Source organism: Giraffa tippelskirchi, chromosome 12 (genome assembly GCF_054371585.1).
Source record: "Giraffa tippelskirchi isolate mGirTip1 chromosome 12, T2T-mGirTip1v1.2.pri, whole genome shotgun sequence".
NCBI classification, from domain to species: Eukaryota; Metazoa; Chordata; class Mammalia; order Artiodactyla; family Giraffidae; genus Giraffa; species Giraffa tippelskirchi.
This window is the reverse complement of record NC_137286.1, coordinates 87,754,749-87,774,376: the sequence shown is the minus strand read 5'-3', so window position 1 is coordinate 87,774,376 and position 19,628 is coordinate 87,754,749. Positions and strand designations below refer to the sequence as shown.

Below are 19,628 nucleotides of genomic sequence, written 5' to 3'. Positions count from 1 at the left end.
CACCATGTGCCACACTGTGGCATTTCCCAGACCAGGACATATGTATTTCATATTTAAAAGGAAAGAGAAGGGACTTTGCTGGTGGTCCAGTGGTTAAGTCTCCACACTTCCAATGCAGGGGACACAAGTTCCATCCCTGGTCAGGGACTTAAGCTCCCACATGGCACATGGAAAGTGAAAGTGAAATTCACTCAGTCTTGTCTGACTCTTTGCAACCCCATGACTGTACAGTCCATGGAACTCTCCAGGCCAGAATACTGGAGTGGGTAGCCTTTCCCTTCTCCAGGGGATCTTTCGAACCCAGGTCTCCCGCATTGCAGGTGGATTCTTTACCAGCTGAGCCACAAGGGAAGCCCAAGAGTACTGAAGTGGGTAGCCTATCCCTTCTCCAGCAGATCTTCCCTACCCAGGAATCGAACTGGGGTCTCCTGCATTGCAGGCGGATTCTTTACCAACTGAGCTATGAGGGAACGTGCCACATGGAGCAACCAAAAAATGAAAAGAACCACCTGCTTTCCTTGAGCCAAACAGAAATAACTTGGGAGCATATTGAAGAAGCCCATGCTTTCTCTCTGTGCAGGACCCGAAAATCAGCACAAGCCTGCCAGTCCTTGATCTCATCGATGCCATTCAGCCAGGTTCCATTAACTATGACCTTCTGAAGACAGAGAACCTGAATGAAGAAGAGAGACTCAACAACGCAAAGTAAGTAAACAAGCCCAGGGTCAGGGAGGGAAGGGCCAGGTAGCTGTGAGGTCTAGTGCCCATGCCTCCATGCAGACAATTTAGTTTCGCTACTGATGCTTTTTCTTCTCGTGACTTATTGCGTCCCATCACTGTTATATCTGCTACTGTGCAATGACAGTTTAAGGCTCCGGGTGTGAGAGAGAACAAGACAAAAAAACAACTGATAACAATCCAAATGGAAAACAATTGACTTCCAACTGATAAGCAAGCCTACAATTTCATAACACTGATTTCCTTATCATAATCTATAGAAGATTCCTGAGTAGAGTTTGTACATGGTGGGTACAGAGTTAAAACACCCTATTTGTGAATATCCATAGATGTGCCTGGGCAGGGGTGGGGTTCAAGGCCAGAATCGTCACCCGTTTGAGAGCAGCTGCTGTTTGCGTTACACACACAGTGAGGGTTGTTGTTGCGTAGTTGCTAACTCTTTTGCAACACCATGGACTGTAGCCCGCCAGGTTCCTCTGCCCGTGGAATTCTCCAGTATTCTTACTGGAGTGGGTATCCGTTCCCATCTCCAGGGGACCTTCCGCACCCAGGGGTGGAACCTGGGTCTCCTGCATCGTAGGCAGATTCTTTACCGTCTTAGCCGCCAGGGAAGCCCAAAATATAGAATCCTAAAAATGGCTATGGTGGCAAGATCATGCATTTTTTAAGTTCCGTTTTCTAATTTTTGAACAACTTTTCCTCTATATTTTATAATGGAAAAATTAATTGTACTTCATTAATCATTAATATAGAGGGAGTGACTGAGAGATGGACAAGGAGAAAGAATGGAGATACTCTTGCCTGGAGCTCTTAAATTAATGTGATCACTAAAGTACGAGTAAAGTTATTTCAGAAGAGTGGAGGGAGTCACGGGGCCTTGGGTGGAAAGAAGAATCTCTGGAGCAGCCATTGTAAGAGGTTGCTAGATAACTAACGAGCAGAATAAAAGAACTGCCAGATAATAGTAGTGTGGGCTCATTTGCAAATAGAATACAACTAATAAAACTATCTTCCTGTAACTATAAACAGAGCAAAAATATTCTGATGCAGCTATGGTAATCTTATGTGAAAAATGTGTCATATAAAACTCTGGTTATTCTGTGATTATAGTAGCATAAATAAATACACATGCATGTGGGCAAGAATTAGAATGGAAGAAGGGAGAAAAGAATGGATGGGGGGCAGGGTGAAATTCCCTGGAGGTCCAGTGGTTAAGACACTGAGCGTCCAATGCAGGGGTCATGGGTTCGATTCCTGGTCAGGGAACTAAGATCCCATATTCCTTGCAGCCAAAAAAAGATTAAGAAAAATAATAAAGAATTGATGGGTAGGGTCATGGTATTACAGACGTGTTTCCTCTTTTTTTCTGCCTTGTAAACAATGTTCTGTAGCTGAAGTGGAGTCTGCGGTCTTTCCCTAGCACACACTCTTGTTCAGGTCTGTAACTTTTTCTGCCACAGTAGAGCCCAAGCAAATAAGCACCAAAAGTGGTGGGAGCTAGGAAGCTCTTTAAGGACAAATAATACATTTGGTAATTATCACGAGGCTGGACAGCAAGTTTGATGGAGTTGGGAGTTTTGTCAAGTTAAGACTTGCCCACAAACCTCGAGAGGAAGCCAGTGATTGATTGGCTCCAGCCGCACCAGGAGTGACCTCGGCATAGTAGATAGGCTACAGTGTAGAAGGCTTCCCTGGTGGCTCAGATGACAAAGAATCTGCCTGAAATGCAGAAAACCTGGGTTTGATCCCTGGGTCCGGGAAGATCCCCGGAAAAGGGAATGGCGACCCATTCCAGAATTCTTGCCTGGAGAATTCCATGGACAGAGGAGCCTAGCAGGCTATAGTCCATAGGGTTGCAAAGAGTCAGACACGACTGAGTGACCAACACTTTCACTTTCTTTCATAGAGTATATAGTATATATTATGCAGAATGACAATAACTCTGACCCTGAGGGGTCCGCTTCATACTTGCTCAGGCCGCCCTCATCCCTCCTCTTTTCTCTTTCAGGTATGCCATCTCTATGGCCCGAAAAATTGGAGCAAGAGTGTATGCCCTTCCCGAAGACTTGGTGGAAGTGAACCCCAAGATGGTCATGACTGTGTTCGCCTGCCTCATGGGGAAAGGAATGAAGAGGGTGTAAGGCCCGGCGGGCGGGCCGGGGGCATGCGCGGGTCTCTGGCTGCTCACACCCGTGCTCCCAGGAAACACGGGAGGAGTCAGCCATTCCAAAGTTTCAACTTGATGACATCATACACGGTTCCAAAAAAAATGTGTATCTGTTCAGCCAAGTAGCCTTCATGTATTTAACAAAAAGTGCTTTATTCTTTGCAAAAGACCCAGTCTCTTACAAATATTTTTTTATCATTGAATTGATTGCTTCTTTGAAAATGTAGAGAAAAAGAGATCTATCTTCCCAAGCACCTTTCCTGCCTTTGCCGTTGTAGTCAGGTATAGAAGTCTCAAGTGTAGTTCATTTTAACATAATCTTTCAAACCAGCTTACATTGTCTGCCTTCTTGTTCGGGGTGAGAACCATGAGGGGAGCATCATCGGAGGGGAGAATCGTGAAAGCAGCCCTAAAGCTGGCCTCTGGAGGCCAGTGTTTGCTCTGTTACGAGACTCCTTCATGTCACCCTTCTACCTGTGTCTACCTGTTGTGACTTTGCTCTCCACCCCCGCAGAACCTGCCCTCTCTGTGGCTCACCTCTGCTGGCCACCCTCCTCTCTGGGCCTTCTGGGTCATCTGACAAATCAGGCTGAATTGGGGTCCCCAAGAGTGTCTGGTAACCTCCAGACCTAAGACTTATCATCAGAACATTTTCTTAGAACTGTGTCTGCTAACCTCCAGAACTAAGACTTATCATCAGAGCATTTTCTCAAAACTAGGGTCCCAGATGTCATCAGATTTTATTTTTTCAGTCAATGAGAAGCCCTCTGTTTTTAACCCTAGGATCTGGGCTCTGACCAGATCTACTATCTTAAATACCGCGCCTTCAAATAGATTCTTAACTGTTGGTGGAAGGTTACGTTCAAGGAGGGTGTCATTGAGCAGAAAACCACTAGAGGGTAGTGTGGAGTCATAACAAAGTTTCTGTTCTCAGGTGCTGCCTGTCTGTATTTAGCCCTGTGCATTAGATCTTGGAGAAGGAAACAGCAGCCCAGTCCAGTATTCTGGCCTGGAGAATTCCATGGACAGAGGAGCCTGGTGGGCTACAGTCCATGGGGTCGCAAAGAGTCGGGCACGACTGAGCGACTAATGCTTTCATTAGATCTAGTTATTAACTAGGTGTGGCTAAATACCTGGTGACTAGGAACTGCCTTGCTCTGATTTCATTTGCTCGTAGATCGTAGTGCACGTGATGTCTGCCGGGCCATAGGATCAATGTTTACTTTTTTGGTACCCCCAAATTCCCAGGGGTCATATGTGCCAATGAGCAGTGCTCCCACCTCACCCTGCAACCTGACCCCCACTAACACACTCACATATACACATACCTAGCCAGGTATCAAGCTGGCTAGGAACTGGCGCCGTTGCTTTATGAAGAGTTAATTTACTGGATATTTAAACAATTCCTAAACAAAACCCAAGGAACACTGTGCTCTTGAGCAGTTCTAATAGACTGCAATTTCCTTGAAAACTTACCAAAGGCTAAATAGCAACAGAGCATTGGGCAGCGATGCCAGACCCCTTCTGTCATGGTGGAAGGGCTCATGGAGGAGGAATCTGCTTTAGGGGTGGTGTGTAGTGGAACTTAGTCATTTTTCAAAGCGATTGAAATGCATTGCCCCAGTCTGCTCCTTGTTAGTGGGCTCAGGAAGCCGAGATATGGCTTCTCCTAGCCCATAATCTGTATTTCTGCTGCATCTGATTGCAAAGTGGTTGGTTTTGTCTTAATCTGCACTTAATGTAGCCCCAGACGATTCTCCCCCCATCTGCCTCCAGGAGGAATGTTACTGCCTTAATGGAAAATGAGGATAAAATAATGCTCAATCAAGATCTCTCCAAATAAAATGTTCCCCATATCGGATGTCTTCTGAAGGTTTCATGAGAGTGTATTATAACTTATTCATTCAGCCAACATGCACTGAGGGCCTACATGTGCCAGGTTTTGGAAATATGCCCGTAAATGAGGCAGGCCTTGCGCTCAGCTGATTGAGAGAGACTGATCAGGAAAAACAAATCCACTGACAGGTGCTAAGAGTAATTGATGAGGGCAGGGTGAGACGGGCTTACAACAGAGGAAACCGCTGAAGGAGAAATATCTTAGCTGCAAGTTGAAGAGTAAGTTGGTGGGAGTCGGACCAAGAGGAGGCTGAAATGAAAGGTAAGACACAAATTCTCAGAAACACATGGAACCCAAAAGCCAGACTTGGGGATTGGTGTGAAAGGGCTTCTAAGAGATTTGAGGAGGAATCTTTGGGGCTGGCAGTCCCTGGCGTCTCCTCCCTAGCCTGGGCCTCACACTGGCTGGCGGGGGTGATGCTGAAGAAGGATGCATGCAGAGGATGCTCAGAGTGCTGAAGAATTCTGCTGTAACCTGCTCCCTTGGGTAGGCTGCTGTTTGGCGTGGTCACATCCTGACTTCCCGAGGTGTCCCTCACCCACACAGCTGCTGGAAAGTTGGGCTCTTGTGCTTAAGCTGTGTGTCCCGGCTTCTCCAGCAGCACTCTTTGGAGATGCCACTTTTCTGGCCTAATATTCCTGCAGCTTCTACACTTTCAAGATAGTGGCCTTCCCTACATATCGAGAGGTTACTAATGCTAAGTGTTGTCTTTTGTATGTAAGACTGCCTTGATAGGTTCTGACCAGGAGGACTGAACAGGTACAGGTAAGCAGAATACTATCAAGAGAAGAAAACTAAGAGTCTTGGAGACTGGAAGGCAATGGAATATAGCAATCAAAGCAGGACAATTTTTCTTAAAAGATTTTTTTAGGTTTTTAATGCTAGTTCCTTTTTTATTTTTTCACTCTAGTGGACATCCCACTAGTTACATTTCTTTTTTAACCCATGTAATCTCATGATTATTTCTTTGAGATAAATTCTTTATTTGGCTGTACCAGGTCTTCACTGCAGTATATGGCATCTCTAGTTGGGGCATGCAAACTCTTAGTTGCAGCATGTGGGATCTAGTTCCCTGACCAGGGGTGGAATCTGGGCCCCCTGCATTGGGAACATGGAATCTTAGCCCCTGGGCCACCAGGGAAGTCCCTTTCAAAATTTAAGAGTTTATTATTAACATTTTAGTCTATCCAAGTATGACATCAGAAAGTAATATTGTACCAAAAGCTCTACAAGTGGAAAGCCTGCCACATTCCCACCCCTGTGTCTTTGAAGCCAGCTCATACTGGTTCTAGTTGGCTCCAGTTGTCAGAATGTATTGCTTTGAAGTTGGCCAGGATGAGGGTATTTACACCGCAGAAATAATCAGACTCTATAGATAGGGTTTTTTATCCCCTGAGAGCTGGTTTATCAACCCACCACTCCCTCTGTCCCAATCCCTCAGTCTGTATCCTCCTAGAAACATTCTGTGCTCTTGTTACACACACACAACTTTTTGCTAGAAATGTTAGCATGCCATACACAACATTCTGCATTTTCTTCACACCATACCTTTGAGATTGCTTCATGTTAGCAAATAGAGACCTGCCTCAATCTTTTCAACAGATGCATAGTATGCTGTCATACGGATGTACCGACCTGTATCTAACCAGTGGCCGATAAATGAATATTTAGGTTGTTTCCATCCTTTGCTGCAGCAAATAAAGCCACAGTGAAGACTATGTTCACTTCTTGTCCTCAGAATGTTCATTTTCATTTAACAGGTACTTAATCAAGTTTCTGTTCTGGCAAAGGTATTGAACATTGGAAAGTAACACTTAAATTCTCCTTTGAAGTTTTCTCAAAGTATTTGACAAAGAGCCCTGAGCTAGGATGGCTTGAACCCCTCCCATCTTCTCCATTTTCTGTCTAAAGCAGGTTAATCCAGCAAGGAGATAATATGCATGGGGAAAGTGTAATCAAAAGCAGAATGTGATCACTGCTGTAACAAATTTATAAATGAAGTGTGGGGGCTTATGTGCGTGTGTGCTAAGGTGCTTCAGTCGTGTCCGACTCTTGATGACCACGTGGACTATAGCCCACCAGGCTCCTCTGTCCTTCAGATTCCCCTGGCAAGAATACTGGAGTGGGTTGCCATTCCCTTCTTCAGGGGACCTTCCCGACCCAGGAATCGAACTCAGGTCTCTTGCATTGTAGGCAGATTCTTTACCGTCTGGGCTACCAGGGGAGCCTATGGGGGTTCAGAGGGGAAATTATTTCTGAAGGAAAGATTAGCAACATTTTAGAGAAGAGTTGGGCTCCAACTATGACTGAGCGACTTCACCTTAGTGAGAAGTGGGCAGGAACCATGCTCCGTCATGTTCACGTCCCCGGCAGTGCGAAGGACTTACTAGATTTTTAATGAGAGCTGGTTAACTTTTTAAAATTGATTTGCATTAGACATGAACAAATGTTTCCTGACTGTGAGATGCCAAGCAGAGAGAAGTCATTGGGAGAAAAGTTGCGAAACAGACCTTTTGGCAGAGTTTTTAGAAGGGGATGGATTCCTGTTTGTTTGGAAATTATGCCATTCGAGCCTGGCTGAGGCAATACACTGGACTAGAGGGGCTTTTCAAGTCTCAGCCAATCTAGTGATTTTATCGACCTAAACACACACGGGCTTCCCAGGTGGCTCAGGGTAAAGAACCCACCTGCCAAGGCAGGAGATAGGGGTCCAATCCCTGGGTGGGGACGTCCCCTGGAGAAGGAGATGACAACTCCGTATTCTTGCCTGAAGAATTCCAGGGACAGAGGAGCCTGGCCAGCTACAGTCCATGGTGTCACAAAAAAGTGGGAAATGACTTAGCAACTAAACAGCAACAAAACACACACACAATCTAGTCTGTCCTTTGGAGCACAGTTGTGGTCTCGATTTTAAAAAGTATGGAAACTCAGTCCACCCTAAACCAGCCCATCTTGGACTGATCCTTAATACAGAAGAGACATTCCCTTGGACTCCCGGTGTACCTGGGTGGCCCAAGGCCCACCTTCCCTGCAGTTACTCTACCTTTGTCAGTCAGCAGCTGTGGAGCTGTCATCAACCTTCGCTCTCTGTCTCCCTGCCCCCAAGATGTACAGTGCTCTCGGATTGGGGAGTTTGACATGGCACATCTCTGCCAGCCCATGATCCCATAACCGGAATTGATGCTCCACACAAGTCAGCGGTGCTGACTGAGCCTCTTGTGAAATCTAGTTCTCTGACAGTTTCCTAATAACATTCCAATAATTAAACTCTCAGCTGCCAAGGTGTGCTGTTTCCACAATGTCCTCTCTCCCCATTTTTTGTAAGACCAAGTTTACCAACTGAGGCTGTGCATGGGTGACCAAAAAAAAAAAGAAAAAAGAAAATTCTGTAAATGTTTTCTCATGTCTAATGTCTACATATACTTAGTAATCCACCTTAGGTCCAGCACAAAAACACAGATAAACCAGTCAGTGCCCACGATCTCACCTGTAACAACTCAGGGACAGGTTGGGAAAATGGCAGGGATTTTTATATCGAGTTGGTCAAAAAGTTCATTCGGGTTTTTCATACCATCTCACAGAAAAACCCAAATGAACTTCTTGGCCAACCCAATATTAATAGGTATGTAAAAAATGGGGAGTTCCATTTAAATAAGTATTTTGGTTAATAAAGAGTTACTGTATATAATTTTTGGAATAATAACTTTTTAGAGGATTAGAAATGCATGCAAATATTTAATTCTAAAGTTCTGTGCAATACAACATAAGAGTTAATGATCTGGCCGGCAGCATTGTTGGACTGGGCTAGACCAGGGGCCCACTGTTAAAAGTCAGAATGTTCAAACCTCCTTGCTCGAAGTATGGGGCTCAGGCCAGGGGCACCCAGAAGCTGGTTAGAATGACAGAATCTCATCCACACCCCAGACCTAATGTATCAGAATCTTCAGTTTAATAAGATTCCTAGTTAATCCATGGGTTTTCTCATTAAAGTTTGAGAAACACTGTCATGAAAGAGATGTCCTCTCTTTTTTAATATCTATTTATTTATATTTATTTATTTGGCTGCACTGGGTCTTGCAGCATGTGGGATCTTCATTGCCACAGGTGGGATTTCTTGGACTTCCAGGTGGTATTAGTGGTAAAGAACCCTCCTGCCAGTACAGGAGACGTAAGAGACACGGGTTCCACCCCTGGGTCAGGAAGATCCCCTGGAGGAGGGCATGGCAACCCACTCCAGTGTTCTTGCCTGGAAAATCTCTGTGGACAGAGGAGCCTGGAGGGCTACTGCTCACAGCGAAGAGTCAGACATGACTAAAGTGACTTAGGATCTCTTAGTTGCAGCACGCAGGATCTAGTCCTCTGACCAGGAATCAAACCCGGCCCCCCTTCACTGGGAACACGGAGTCTTAGCCACTGGGTCACCAGGGAAGTGCTAAGAAAGATCTACAGTTGATAGGCAGCTAAATTTTAACCAATGTTAAATTACCCTTTCCCAATTACACTAGATTTGAGAGATTAAAGTAGCCCTCCACCAACGTTTTCCCATCATCATTGTCCATGTGAGGTAGCCGATGTGGTTCTGCCCTCCACCTAGGTATACCCCCATCACTCAGCCTTGCCTTTTGCTGTCCCTCTCCCCCTTCATCCCTTTCTTCTTGGTGACACCCGCCCCCAGGCCTCCAAGACTGCATGCCCCTGGTCCTTTAGGGTGCCCTTCAGGTGTCTCTTGGAAGAGCCTCTCTTACCGGCTGCCCAGAGCTGCCGCTTCATTGCAAACCACACACTTGGTGCCACATAACTTAAGCCTTTTCTCCTGGTCCCTCCATACCCACATCAGACCTGCTGACACTTCTCCCACCATCTCTGTAGCAATCTCTCTATGACTTCCAGTGACAGTTGGGTGACTTAGTAAACCTAACTGTCCCCTAGGGAGGGGACCGTGGCCCTTCAGTGCCTACTCTTTTCTCCTCCAAAACCCACACTTTACAGTGACTTTCTAGAGATATAGCTCCATCACTGGTATCTTTGCAAATTTCCTACTGGCAAAGAGAAAGCAAAGTGCCTTCCAATCAAACAGATACAATATGCGAAGTTCCAGCTGATGGAAGAAGCTGGTTTACTTTTGAGGAACTGAAAGACTAGAGTGCCATATCATGAGAACAAGATGGACTGGAGCTTCCCTGGTGGTCCAGTGGTTAAGACTTCACCTTCTAAGGCAGGGGTTGCAGGTTCGATCCCTGGTCAGGGAGCTGAGATCCCACCTGCCTTGCAACCAAAAAACCAGAACATAAAGCAGAGCAATATTGTAACAGATTTAATTAAGACTTTAAAAATGGTCCACATAAAAAAAACAAAAAAACCAACAATAGATGGGCTAGTGCAAGGAATAGGACTGATTATCAGACTCAAGGATGCTTGAGAATCACCTGGAGAGTTTTAAAGCAAATGTTTCAGATCCCACCATGAGATTCAGTGCTTAGAGGGCTGGTGGGCCCTGGAGACTGCATATTCCACAAATATCCTCAAAGATTAGGGTACTCACAGGCCACCCCTGGAGAAGCACTGGTCCAGCCCAGTTGTTTGCTGCCCTGGCTGCACAATGGAATCATCTTGGGAGGTTTACAAGATGCTGGCATTTATGCCCTGCCCTCTGAGGATCTGATATAATTGATCTGATGTGCAGGCAGGGCAGCTGGATGTTTAAAAGATGTCCAGATGGCTTTTATTGGCAGTCAAGTTTGAGAACTGATGGGCTACAGCATCTTTAAAAAGCAGAGAGACCAATAAAAGTGAGCGATGGTTAGAAACAGGGAATGAGGGAAGGAAAGTGTTTTAAGGGCAAACCCTGCTTTCTTCACAATTTAACCATCCAGCCAACAAGCATTTACCTGTATGGGTACCTACTAACATTTCTGGTGCCATAAGTCCCTAACTCAGTATTTGCAGCCAAAGCACCAGAAACTGGGATGGAGTTCTCTGCCTTCAAGCCTCAAACCTCCTTCTTCAGTGGCTCCTGAATGGCATAATCTTTCCTCCCCTTCAGAAACACAGGGGGCTGGATACACCAGCCCTTTGTGTAAATTATAAAACCTTCGCTCTGCATGAATAAACATGAGAGCGAATATGTGGAGGGAAAAAACATTTATCAATTATGTGTCTTCCAAACCTCCCAAGATTATGCAGCTTTAATGGCTGAATGATTTTGAAAGGAAAACTTGTAAATTGAGCTGCACCTGAACTCATGATAAAACGCTGTGAAATTAATTGACTCTCTCAGTGATTACCTAGCAGTACGCCTGAGCTGCATATCCAAATCCAGGCCAGCCTGGATCATGGTTGTTATTGTCATTGTTCAGTCGTTCAGTTGTGTCCAGCTCCTTACAACCCCACGGACTGTAGCCCTCCAGGCTCCTCTGTCCATGGGATTCTCCGGGCAAGAATACTGGAGTGGGTGGCCATTCCCTACTCCAGGGACCTTCCTGACTCAGGGATCGAACCTGCGTCTCTTTCGTCTCCTGCATTGGCAGGTGGATTCTCTACCAATGAGCCACTCGGGAGGCCCCAAAAGCAGAAGTTTACAGCTCTTGAAGAAACACTTACCAGATTATTTTTGCCATCTAGTGTTCCAAATTGACTCAAGAGTAAATATACAAATTAGCTGGGCCCCAGGGGGCATGATTCATTGAGCTCAATCCCCCAGGACTAGATTGGCTTCTGGGGCTGTGACTCATCCTCTCTTTGGGAGCAGCGGAAGGCGAGGACAGTTGTCCCCAAGGTCACCATGACCTGGATAAGGCTCTGGGCAGAGAACATTTTGGCCCCTATTAGCTCCCTTCCTGACTTACCTTTTTCTTGATGGATGGGACACACTGAACACCTGTTTTGCCAGTCACTTTCAGATGAGATCCCTCTGAATTCCCATAATAGTCCTCAGAGATAGCTTATCATTAACCTCATTTTTCTGAAGGGGAAACTGCACCTTTGAGAAGCTAAGAGATTTGTCCGTGAGCTAGGGTAGATGGAGTCCTCCTGATCAAGCTGTTGTGTTTTCACTTTCTCTCTCTCTCTGTCTCTTTTGCTCTTCATGCAATATATTTAAGAGTTAAGTCTGAGGAAATTTGAGGAATTTTGGCTGTACACAATTGTGTAACTACCACTATAATCAAAACACAGAATTTTTCTACCACTCCAAAAAGTTCTCCTGTACCTCTTTGTAGCTTAATCACTTCCTTCCCAGTCTCAGCACCTGGCAACAACGAACCTATTTTCTGTATCTGCAGTTTTGCCTTTTATGGTGTCATATAGATAGATGTCCAGGGGCTTCCCAGGTGGCACTAGTGGTAAAGAACCCACCTGCCAACGCAGCAGACATAAGAGACGTGGGTTTGACCCCCTGGGTCAGGAAGATCTCCTGGAGGAGGGCATGGCAACCCATTCCAGTATTCCAACCCCTTCCAGTAGCACACATAGATGTCCAGAGTATATAAATACCTCCTACAAATCAGTAATAAGACAAACTATCTGATTAGAAATCAGGCAAACAACTGGAACACATGTGCACATGCACACACACATATAATTATGGCCAATAAGCACAGAAAAGCTTCTCAACATCAATCTTAGAAATTTAATTTAAAGCCCAAATTAGACACCACCGTACACTTACTAGAATGGCTAAAATGAAAAAGACTGCATCAAATAACAGGGATACAGACCAACTAGAACTCTAACTTATGGTTGTAGTTGTTATTGTTTAGTCACTAAGTCATGTCTGACTCTTTGAGACCCTGTGGACTATACCCTCCTCTGTCCATGCGGATTCTCCAGGCAAGAACACTGGAGTGGGTTGCCATTTCCTTCTCCAGGGGCTCTTACTGACCCAGGGATCGAACCCAGTTCTCCTGCATTGCGAAGGGATTCTTTACCACTGAGCCACCTGGGAAGTCCAATATATGGTTGGGGGGGTGTGTAAAATGATACAACCACCTTGAAAAAAGACACTGGAGTTTCTTATAAAACTAAGCATCTCTGACCTAGCAATTCCCTTCTGAGATATTTACACAAGAGAAACAAAAACATTAGTCCATCAAAAAAGCTCTGTACAAGTATATTCATGGCAACTCTATCCACAGTAGTCCCCAGCTGAAAACATCTCAGATGTTCATTAGTAGGAAAATGGGTAAGCAGTGTTATATTACTCAGCAATAAATAGCAATGAATTGCTGACACATGCAGCAACATGAAAGAATTTTTAAAATACCCTGAGTGAAGAAAGTTTAGCACAGAAGAGTACATGCTGCATGATGTAGACTGAATACTTGTGTCCCTGCCCCCGATCTGCCCCTCATTTACTTGTTGAAACCTAAGCCCCAGTGTGATGGTATTTGGACCCGGGGGTCTTTAGGAGATGATTAAGTCATGATGGTGGAGTCCCCGTAAATGGAGTTAGTGCCCTTATAAAAGAGACCCCAGAGAGCTCTCCATCTTTCTTCCTGCCACAGAAGGATACAGCAAGAAGGGGGCCAGGAAGCAGGTCCTCATCAGATATGGAATCTGTGCCTTGATCTTGGATTCCCACTCTCCAGAACTGTGAGAAATAGTGTCTATTGTTTAAGCCACCCAGTCCATGGTATTTTTTGTTTTTCAGTAGCCCAAAGAAACTAGGACAACATACGATTCTGTGAAGTTCCAGATCAGGCAAAATTAATCTGTGTAATACAATCAGAGCTGCTATTGTTGGGGTGGGGGGAGTGGTAGTAATTCATCGGAAGGAATATGCAAAATTTTTCTGAAGTGATGAAAATTTTCTATACCAGACAGAAGTGTGGGTTACTCAAGTGTACGTATTTTTTGGAAGATCTAACTATATACTTAATATCTGTATTTCATTGTATGTACCCCAATTTTTAAAAGACATTGCCCACTGCTGTCTAGGACAGTTTATAACAGCTGCTGGTTTGTAGGAGACAAAAGAATAACTAGATCAGAAGTAAATAAGCCAGTGACTAAGTCATGTCACCTGACTGATTACTGGATCTTTGAAGATCACAGTGTTAACATGGCATAGAAACTCTGAAACCCACTGTGAGACCTTCGGAAGCCCAGGGGCTGCTTGAAGACTTGTGCAAAGCAGAGAGAAGTGAGCAAAGAGAAAGAAAGACCAAAAAAGAAAACAAAAGGCTTCCAAATGAGCTTAGAAACCCAGGTTCCAAAACACAGAAGAAATCAAATGCTAAGGGCGGCAGCCAATAAAATCAAAGCTCAGAGCATAAAATCACCCCAAATACAATTAAACTGCTGGAGCAGCCTGGCACAGACTTAAAAATAAGTATTCTGAGGATTCCTAGCAAGAGCTCTGAAGAAACAGTATTCATAAAAAATCAAACAATAAAATATTTTTCATTAGTGTATAGTTGCTTTACAGTGTTGTGTCAGTTTCTGCTGTACAGCAAAGTGAGTCAGCCACACGTATACATATGTCCCCTCTTCCTTGGATTTCCTTCCCATTTTGGTCCCCACAGAGCACTGAGTAGAAGAGTTCCCTGTGTTCTACAGTCTCATCAGTTATCTCATTACTTATCTATTTTATTTATCTATTTCATACACAGTATCAGTAGTGTGTATATGCCAATCCCAATCCATCCATCCTATCCCTCCTTCCCCCTTGGTATCCATACATTTGTACTGTATGTCTGTGTCACTATTTGCGCTTTACAAGTAAGTTCATCTATGCCATTTTTCTAGATTCCACATATATGTTTTAATGTATAATATTTGTTTTCCTCTTTCTGTGTTACTTCACCGTGTATGACTCTAGGTTCATCCACATCTCTGCAAATGGCACAATTTCATTCCTTTTTATGGCTGAGTAATATTCTGTGGTGTATATGTACACCACAGCGTCTTTATTCATTCCTCTGTTGATGGACATTTAGGTTGCTTCCATGACCTGGTTATTGAACAATAAAATATTTTAAGTGATACTTTAAAATACAGATGTAAAAACAACATGGATAAATGTGAAAAAGAGCCAGTTGCAAAACTTAGAAAATACTTACATAGCTATTGACATTTTTAAAAAACCCACCTCAATTGAGTATATGAGTGTAAACAAGACACAGAGAATGGATCATTGTATTTGAAGATAATGCTGAGAAATGAACACAGAACTCAGCATACCAAGACAAAGATGATGGTTTTGGGGCTTCCCTGGTGGCTCAGCTGGGAATCTGCCTGCAATGCGGGAGAGCTGGGTTCGATCCCTGAGTTGAGAAGATCCCCTGGAGAAGGGAATGGCTATCCACTCCAATATTCTGGCCTGGAGAATTCCATGGACTGTATAGTCCATGGGGTCTCAAAGAGTCAGACACAAATGAGCGACTTTCACGCTCACAGACTTTAAAAACATGAAAGGACATGGATCTCCAAAGGGAAATACTATAACCTTCCATACAAGTGCTTCTTCTCAGTCATAAATTTGAAAAACTCACCTTCGATGTTTTTGCCCAGGTTGAAAATGTTGAAAAAGACAAAAGCAAGGGAAGACCTCATTAGTACTCCACAGGGGACCTCCCTCAGCATGGGCTGTGATCCAGGGATCAATACTCTATGGCTATGGTTCTTCAACAAACCAGACACGTTTCCGCCGTATTACTATCTTTTGTATTCTTGGCTCATCTCCCCTGAAGAGTTAAATACTTTCTAGAAAGTCTACACTGAGAATAACAGCGTGCTTTCTCTTTGAGGGTGGAAATGTACGTGAAGTCGATTGATCACAGAAACGAGAGGGAACAGGTCATTACAGTTTAACCAGTGTGTAAAGAAGTCTCTTGTGTAACCAACTATCTGGACCCTTCTCTTCGGAGAGTTTGGTTTTATAGTGAATTGCTGTGGGAATGAAGCTTTATAGCTTAGGAGTCCTTGTCGCCACCGTCCTGTTCTGTGGGGAGCATGCCTTCGCCTTTCAGAGGTAATCCGCTGGACTCGTAGGTGGTGGGGGGTTGTTTTCCCCCATTTGCTTGACCCTCCTGGAATCTAGTCAGTGCACCGGGCTAGGGAGCAAAACATTCAAGTCTGAAGGTCACCTCTTCCTGAAACTTCCCATATGTTGCTCTTCCAAGTTGTAGATTTCAGTATAATAAGGCTCTCACTAGATCTAGGGTCTTTTTTTCCTTTTTGGCTCTGGTTTTATTACTGAGAAAATTCTAAATGATATTTATATTCAGCAGCTATGAAAATTAAAGAAATTGAGTCTTCTGATTTTTTTTAAGTGTTTAATTATTTACACCTTAACACTTAACATGATTTTTATTTTTCTTGTCTTCACATATATGATGTGTTGACTGCGGATGATTTATTTATTTTCGTACATGGAACATGGGAGGGAGAAGAGGGTAAAGTTATCACACTGGAGGTCTGGGTTGTGCATGGGTGTTCAGCACGGAATAGGAAAGGAAGAACAGGTGTGTTATAAGAACACACTGTGAACATAGCTAGTTCTTATTTTGCTTGGCAGACTGATTCCCTTAGGACTTTCTACTATAAACCACTCGAAAGAACTCTAGCATATATAAACATGATGTAAATATTTCTGAGGCTATACGTACTATTGTTATTAACTAGTCAGTTTTTAAGCTTTTCAAAATTGCTATTATTTCCTTTGGAATTATCTTTTTAAATTTTTCATTTGTTTTTTTAATTGGTAGACAATCGCTTTACAATTTTGTGTTGTTTCTGCTATTCAACAACAGGAATCAATCATAATTAAATATGTGTGTGTGTGTGTGTGTGTGTATATACACACACACCTACCCTCCTCAGCCTCGCTCCCCTCCCCTCAACACACCCCTCTAGATCATCACAGAATGCCAGGCTAGGCTCCCTGTGTTATTTAGCAACTTCCCGCTATCTGTTTTACACATAATAGTGTATATATGTTAGTGATACTTTCTCAATTCATCTGACCCTCACCTTCCCCTGCTGTGTCCGTTAAGTCTGTTCTCTGCTAGGTTCATCAGTACCATTTTCTAGATTCCATATGTGTGTGTTAATATACAATACTTGTTTCTTTCTGATTTACTTCACTCTGTATAAGAGGTTCTAGGTTCACCTGCCTCACTACAACTGACTCAAATCTGTCCCCTTCTATGACTGAGCAATATTCCATTATTTAAGTGTGCCACAACCTCTTTATCCATTCATCTGTCGATGGACATCTAGGTTGCTTCTGTGTCTTGGCTACTGTAAATATTGCTGCAATAAACATTGGGGTATATGTGTCTTTTAGAATTGGGTTTTCTCAGGGTATATGACCCGTAGTAGAATTGCTGGGTCATAGAGTCGGACACGACTGAACCGACTGAGCATGAACGTATAGTAGGTCTATTCCTAGTTTTTTAAGAAATCTCCATACTGTTTTCCATAATAGCTCTATCAGTTTACATTCCTACTAACAATGCAAGAGGGTCCCCTTTTCTTCACATCCTCTCCAGCATTTATTGTTTGTAGATTTTTTTGATGATGGCCATTCTGATTGGTGTGAGGTGATACTTCATTGTAGTTTTGATTTGCATTTCTCTATTAATGAGCCATGTTGAGCATCTTTTCATGTGTTTATTGGCCATCTGTATGTCTTCTTTGGAGAAATGTCTGTTTAGGGTCTTCTGCCTGTTTTTCCATTGGGTTTATTTTTCTGATCACCAAGTGTCAAGTAACAAATTCCATCACCAAAGGATTGTTAAGAAATTGACACAGAAGTCAAATTGCTAGGGTAATTCGTTCCTTATGTCTCTATGCAGTGTCAAGAAATGAGATGGCTATGATTTCTAACTAGTTTGAATATTGAATTACTTGGATAAAGGATATAGTTTATCCAAGTAATTGGATATTACTTGGGTAAAGGAGAGGGATAGAAGAACTGCTATCAACACATCCAGCTTGGATACTGTAGGCGATGGCAGTGTCATTCCCACAGAGGGAAATGAGAGGAGGAAGTACATGAGGATTTAGCTTCTGTGTTGTCCCAGGAGTAGGATAGGCCCTTAGGAATGTTATGCTGTTAAACCCCCCAAATCCTCCACTCCAGGGATCTTTTTCCCTGACATTTTACAGAGGAGGAAAATAAGCCTCCTGGGAGAATAACATTGGCCCCATATCAAACAATGAATGTAGAGTTTGGATTCAATCCCATTGTTTCATCATTTCAACTCTTTTTACTGCATAGCACTGCCTCTAAAAATTATAGAAATTAGGAAGAGAGCCAATTTGAAGGGAGGTCAGATTTAGTCACAGTGAGACGGCAGAGACAGTCAGTCTGGAAAGTAGCCTGGGAGAGGGGCTAGGGCTGGGAGTTCGCTCTTAAGACCTCACCTACGGCGGTAGGTATGACGGTGGCTTTAGGGCTTCTCAGGTGGCTCGGACAGTAAAGAATCTGCCTGAAATGAAGGAGACCTGGGTTCAATCCCTGGGTCAGGAAGATCCTCTGGAGAAGGGAATGGCAACCCACTCCAGTATTCCTGCCTGGAGAATCCCATGGACAGAGGAGCCTGGTGGACTATAGTCCATGGGGAAAGAATGGACCCGACTGAGTGACTAACACTTTCACACTTTTAGCCCAGCCCAGCCCAGCCCAGCACAAGCATCGTCACCGCTGGCTGTGGCAGAGTTTGGTGGGCTCACCTACAGACCACCATCTGCATCCTAAGTGAACTAAACTCCTTGGTAAGACAGCCACTAGCAAGATATACCAAAGCTTGACCATGTTGTTGCAAAATGAGTAAGCTTATAATAGTTCAGTAGGACTAACTATTAAAGAAATACACTGAAAGAAAATAATAAATGAATGAGGAAAATGCCCTCATGTATGACTGTTCTTACTTTTTTTTTTTTTTGCTTTGGTTTGGCCATAAAATTAGTTCGGGTTTTCCCATAAGATGTTATGGAAAAATCCAAACAAAGCTTATGGCCAACCCTATACTTTAAAGTCTGATTGATTGTTGGTCAGTCCCTAAGTCGTGTCTGACTGTGTAACCCCATGGACTGCAGTAAGCTAGGCTTCCCTGTCCTTCACCGTCTCCCCCAGTTTGCTTAAACTCATGTCCATTGAATCAGGGATGCCATCCAACCATCTCATCCTCTGTCATCCCCTTCTCCTCCTGTCTTCAGTCTTTACCAGCATCAGGGTCTTTTCCAAAGAGTCAGTTCTTCAGATAAGGTGGCCAAAGTATTGAAGTTTCAGCTTCAGCATCAGTCCTTCCAGTGAATATTCAGGGTTGATTTCCTTTAGGGTTGACTGGTTTTATCTCCTTGCTGTCCAAGGGACTCTCAAGAGTATGATTGATACTTATGCTTGAAAAGAGGGAAGAGACTATGACTATATCTTAATCAAATCATATTATATTGACAACAATTAATATTTTGTGCCTACCATGCAGGTCCCCAAGTATTGGGGGAAGGAGGAACTGCAGCTTTGTAGGCAGATGCATATCTGATTCTCAGGTCCCATTCCTCCACTAGAAATAAAATCACAAATCTTGATTCTGAGTAAAAATAATTTTTTTACCAAATGTTTCTGAGCATCACTCTTCCAGGAATTGTCTGTTACTGAAGCTAAAAGAAAAGTCTAATTTTATTCAGGGTGACAGACTTGGATGAATTATTTCTGGGGGTAAAATATATAACCCCTCCTAAAAAGAGCTAGGGGTCTGGCTTTTTCCTAAACCTGCTCTTTGTTATCGTTTTCTTGGCATGATCATTTTCCTAATAATGCTTAGTGTTCAGGCAATCTCTCGGTGGCTGATTTGTAGGTGCATTTTGATAAATCTCATC

General features: G+C 43.6%; 2 protein-coding genes across 9 annotated transcripts in view; both read left to right on the top strand.

The window, feature by feature from the left end:
- LCP1 (lymphocyte cytosolic protein 1) overlaps positions 1–4,766 on the top strand; it is a 90,309-nt gene extending 85,543 nt beyond the window's left edge. For all 8 annotated transcript variants that reach the window (XM_081547406.1, XM_081547408.1, XM_081547402.1 and 5 more), the window contains 2 exons: positions 581–705; positions 2,747–4,766. In XM_081547406.1, the coding sequence (XP_081403532.1) occupies positions 581–705; positions 2,747–2,879 (258 nt within the window). In that variant the 3' untranslated portion in view covers positions 2,880–4,766. The remainder of the gene's footprint in view (positions 1–580; positions 706–2,746) is intronic.
- A 10,912-nt stretch (positions 4,767–15,678) lies between these two features.
- CPB2 (carboxypeptidase B2) overlaps positions 15,679–19,628 on the top strand; it is a 54,905-nt gene continuing 50,955 nt past the window's right edge. The window contains exon 1 of the mRNA XM_081547356.1: positions 15,679–15,771. Within this exon, the coding sequence (XP_081403482.1) occupies positions 15,698–15,771 (74 nt within the window). The 5' untranslated portion in view covers positions 15,679–15,697. The remainder of the gene's footprint in view (positions 15,772–19,628) is intronic.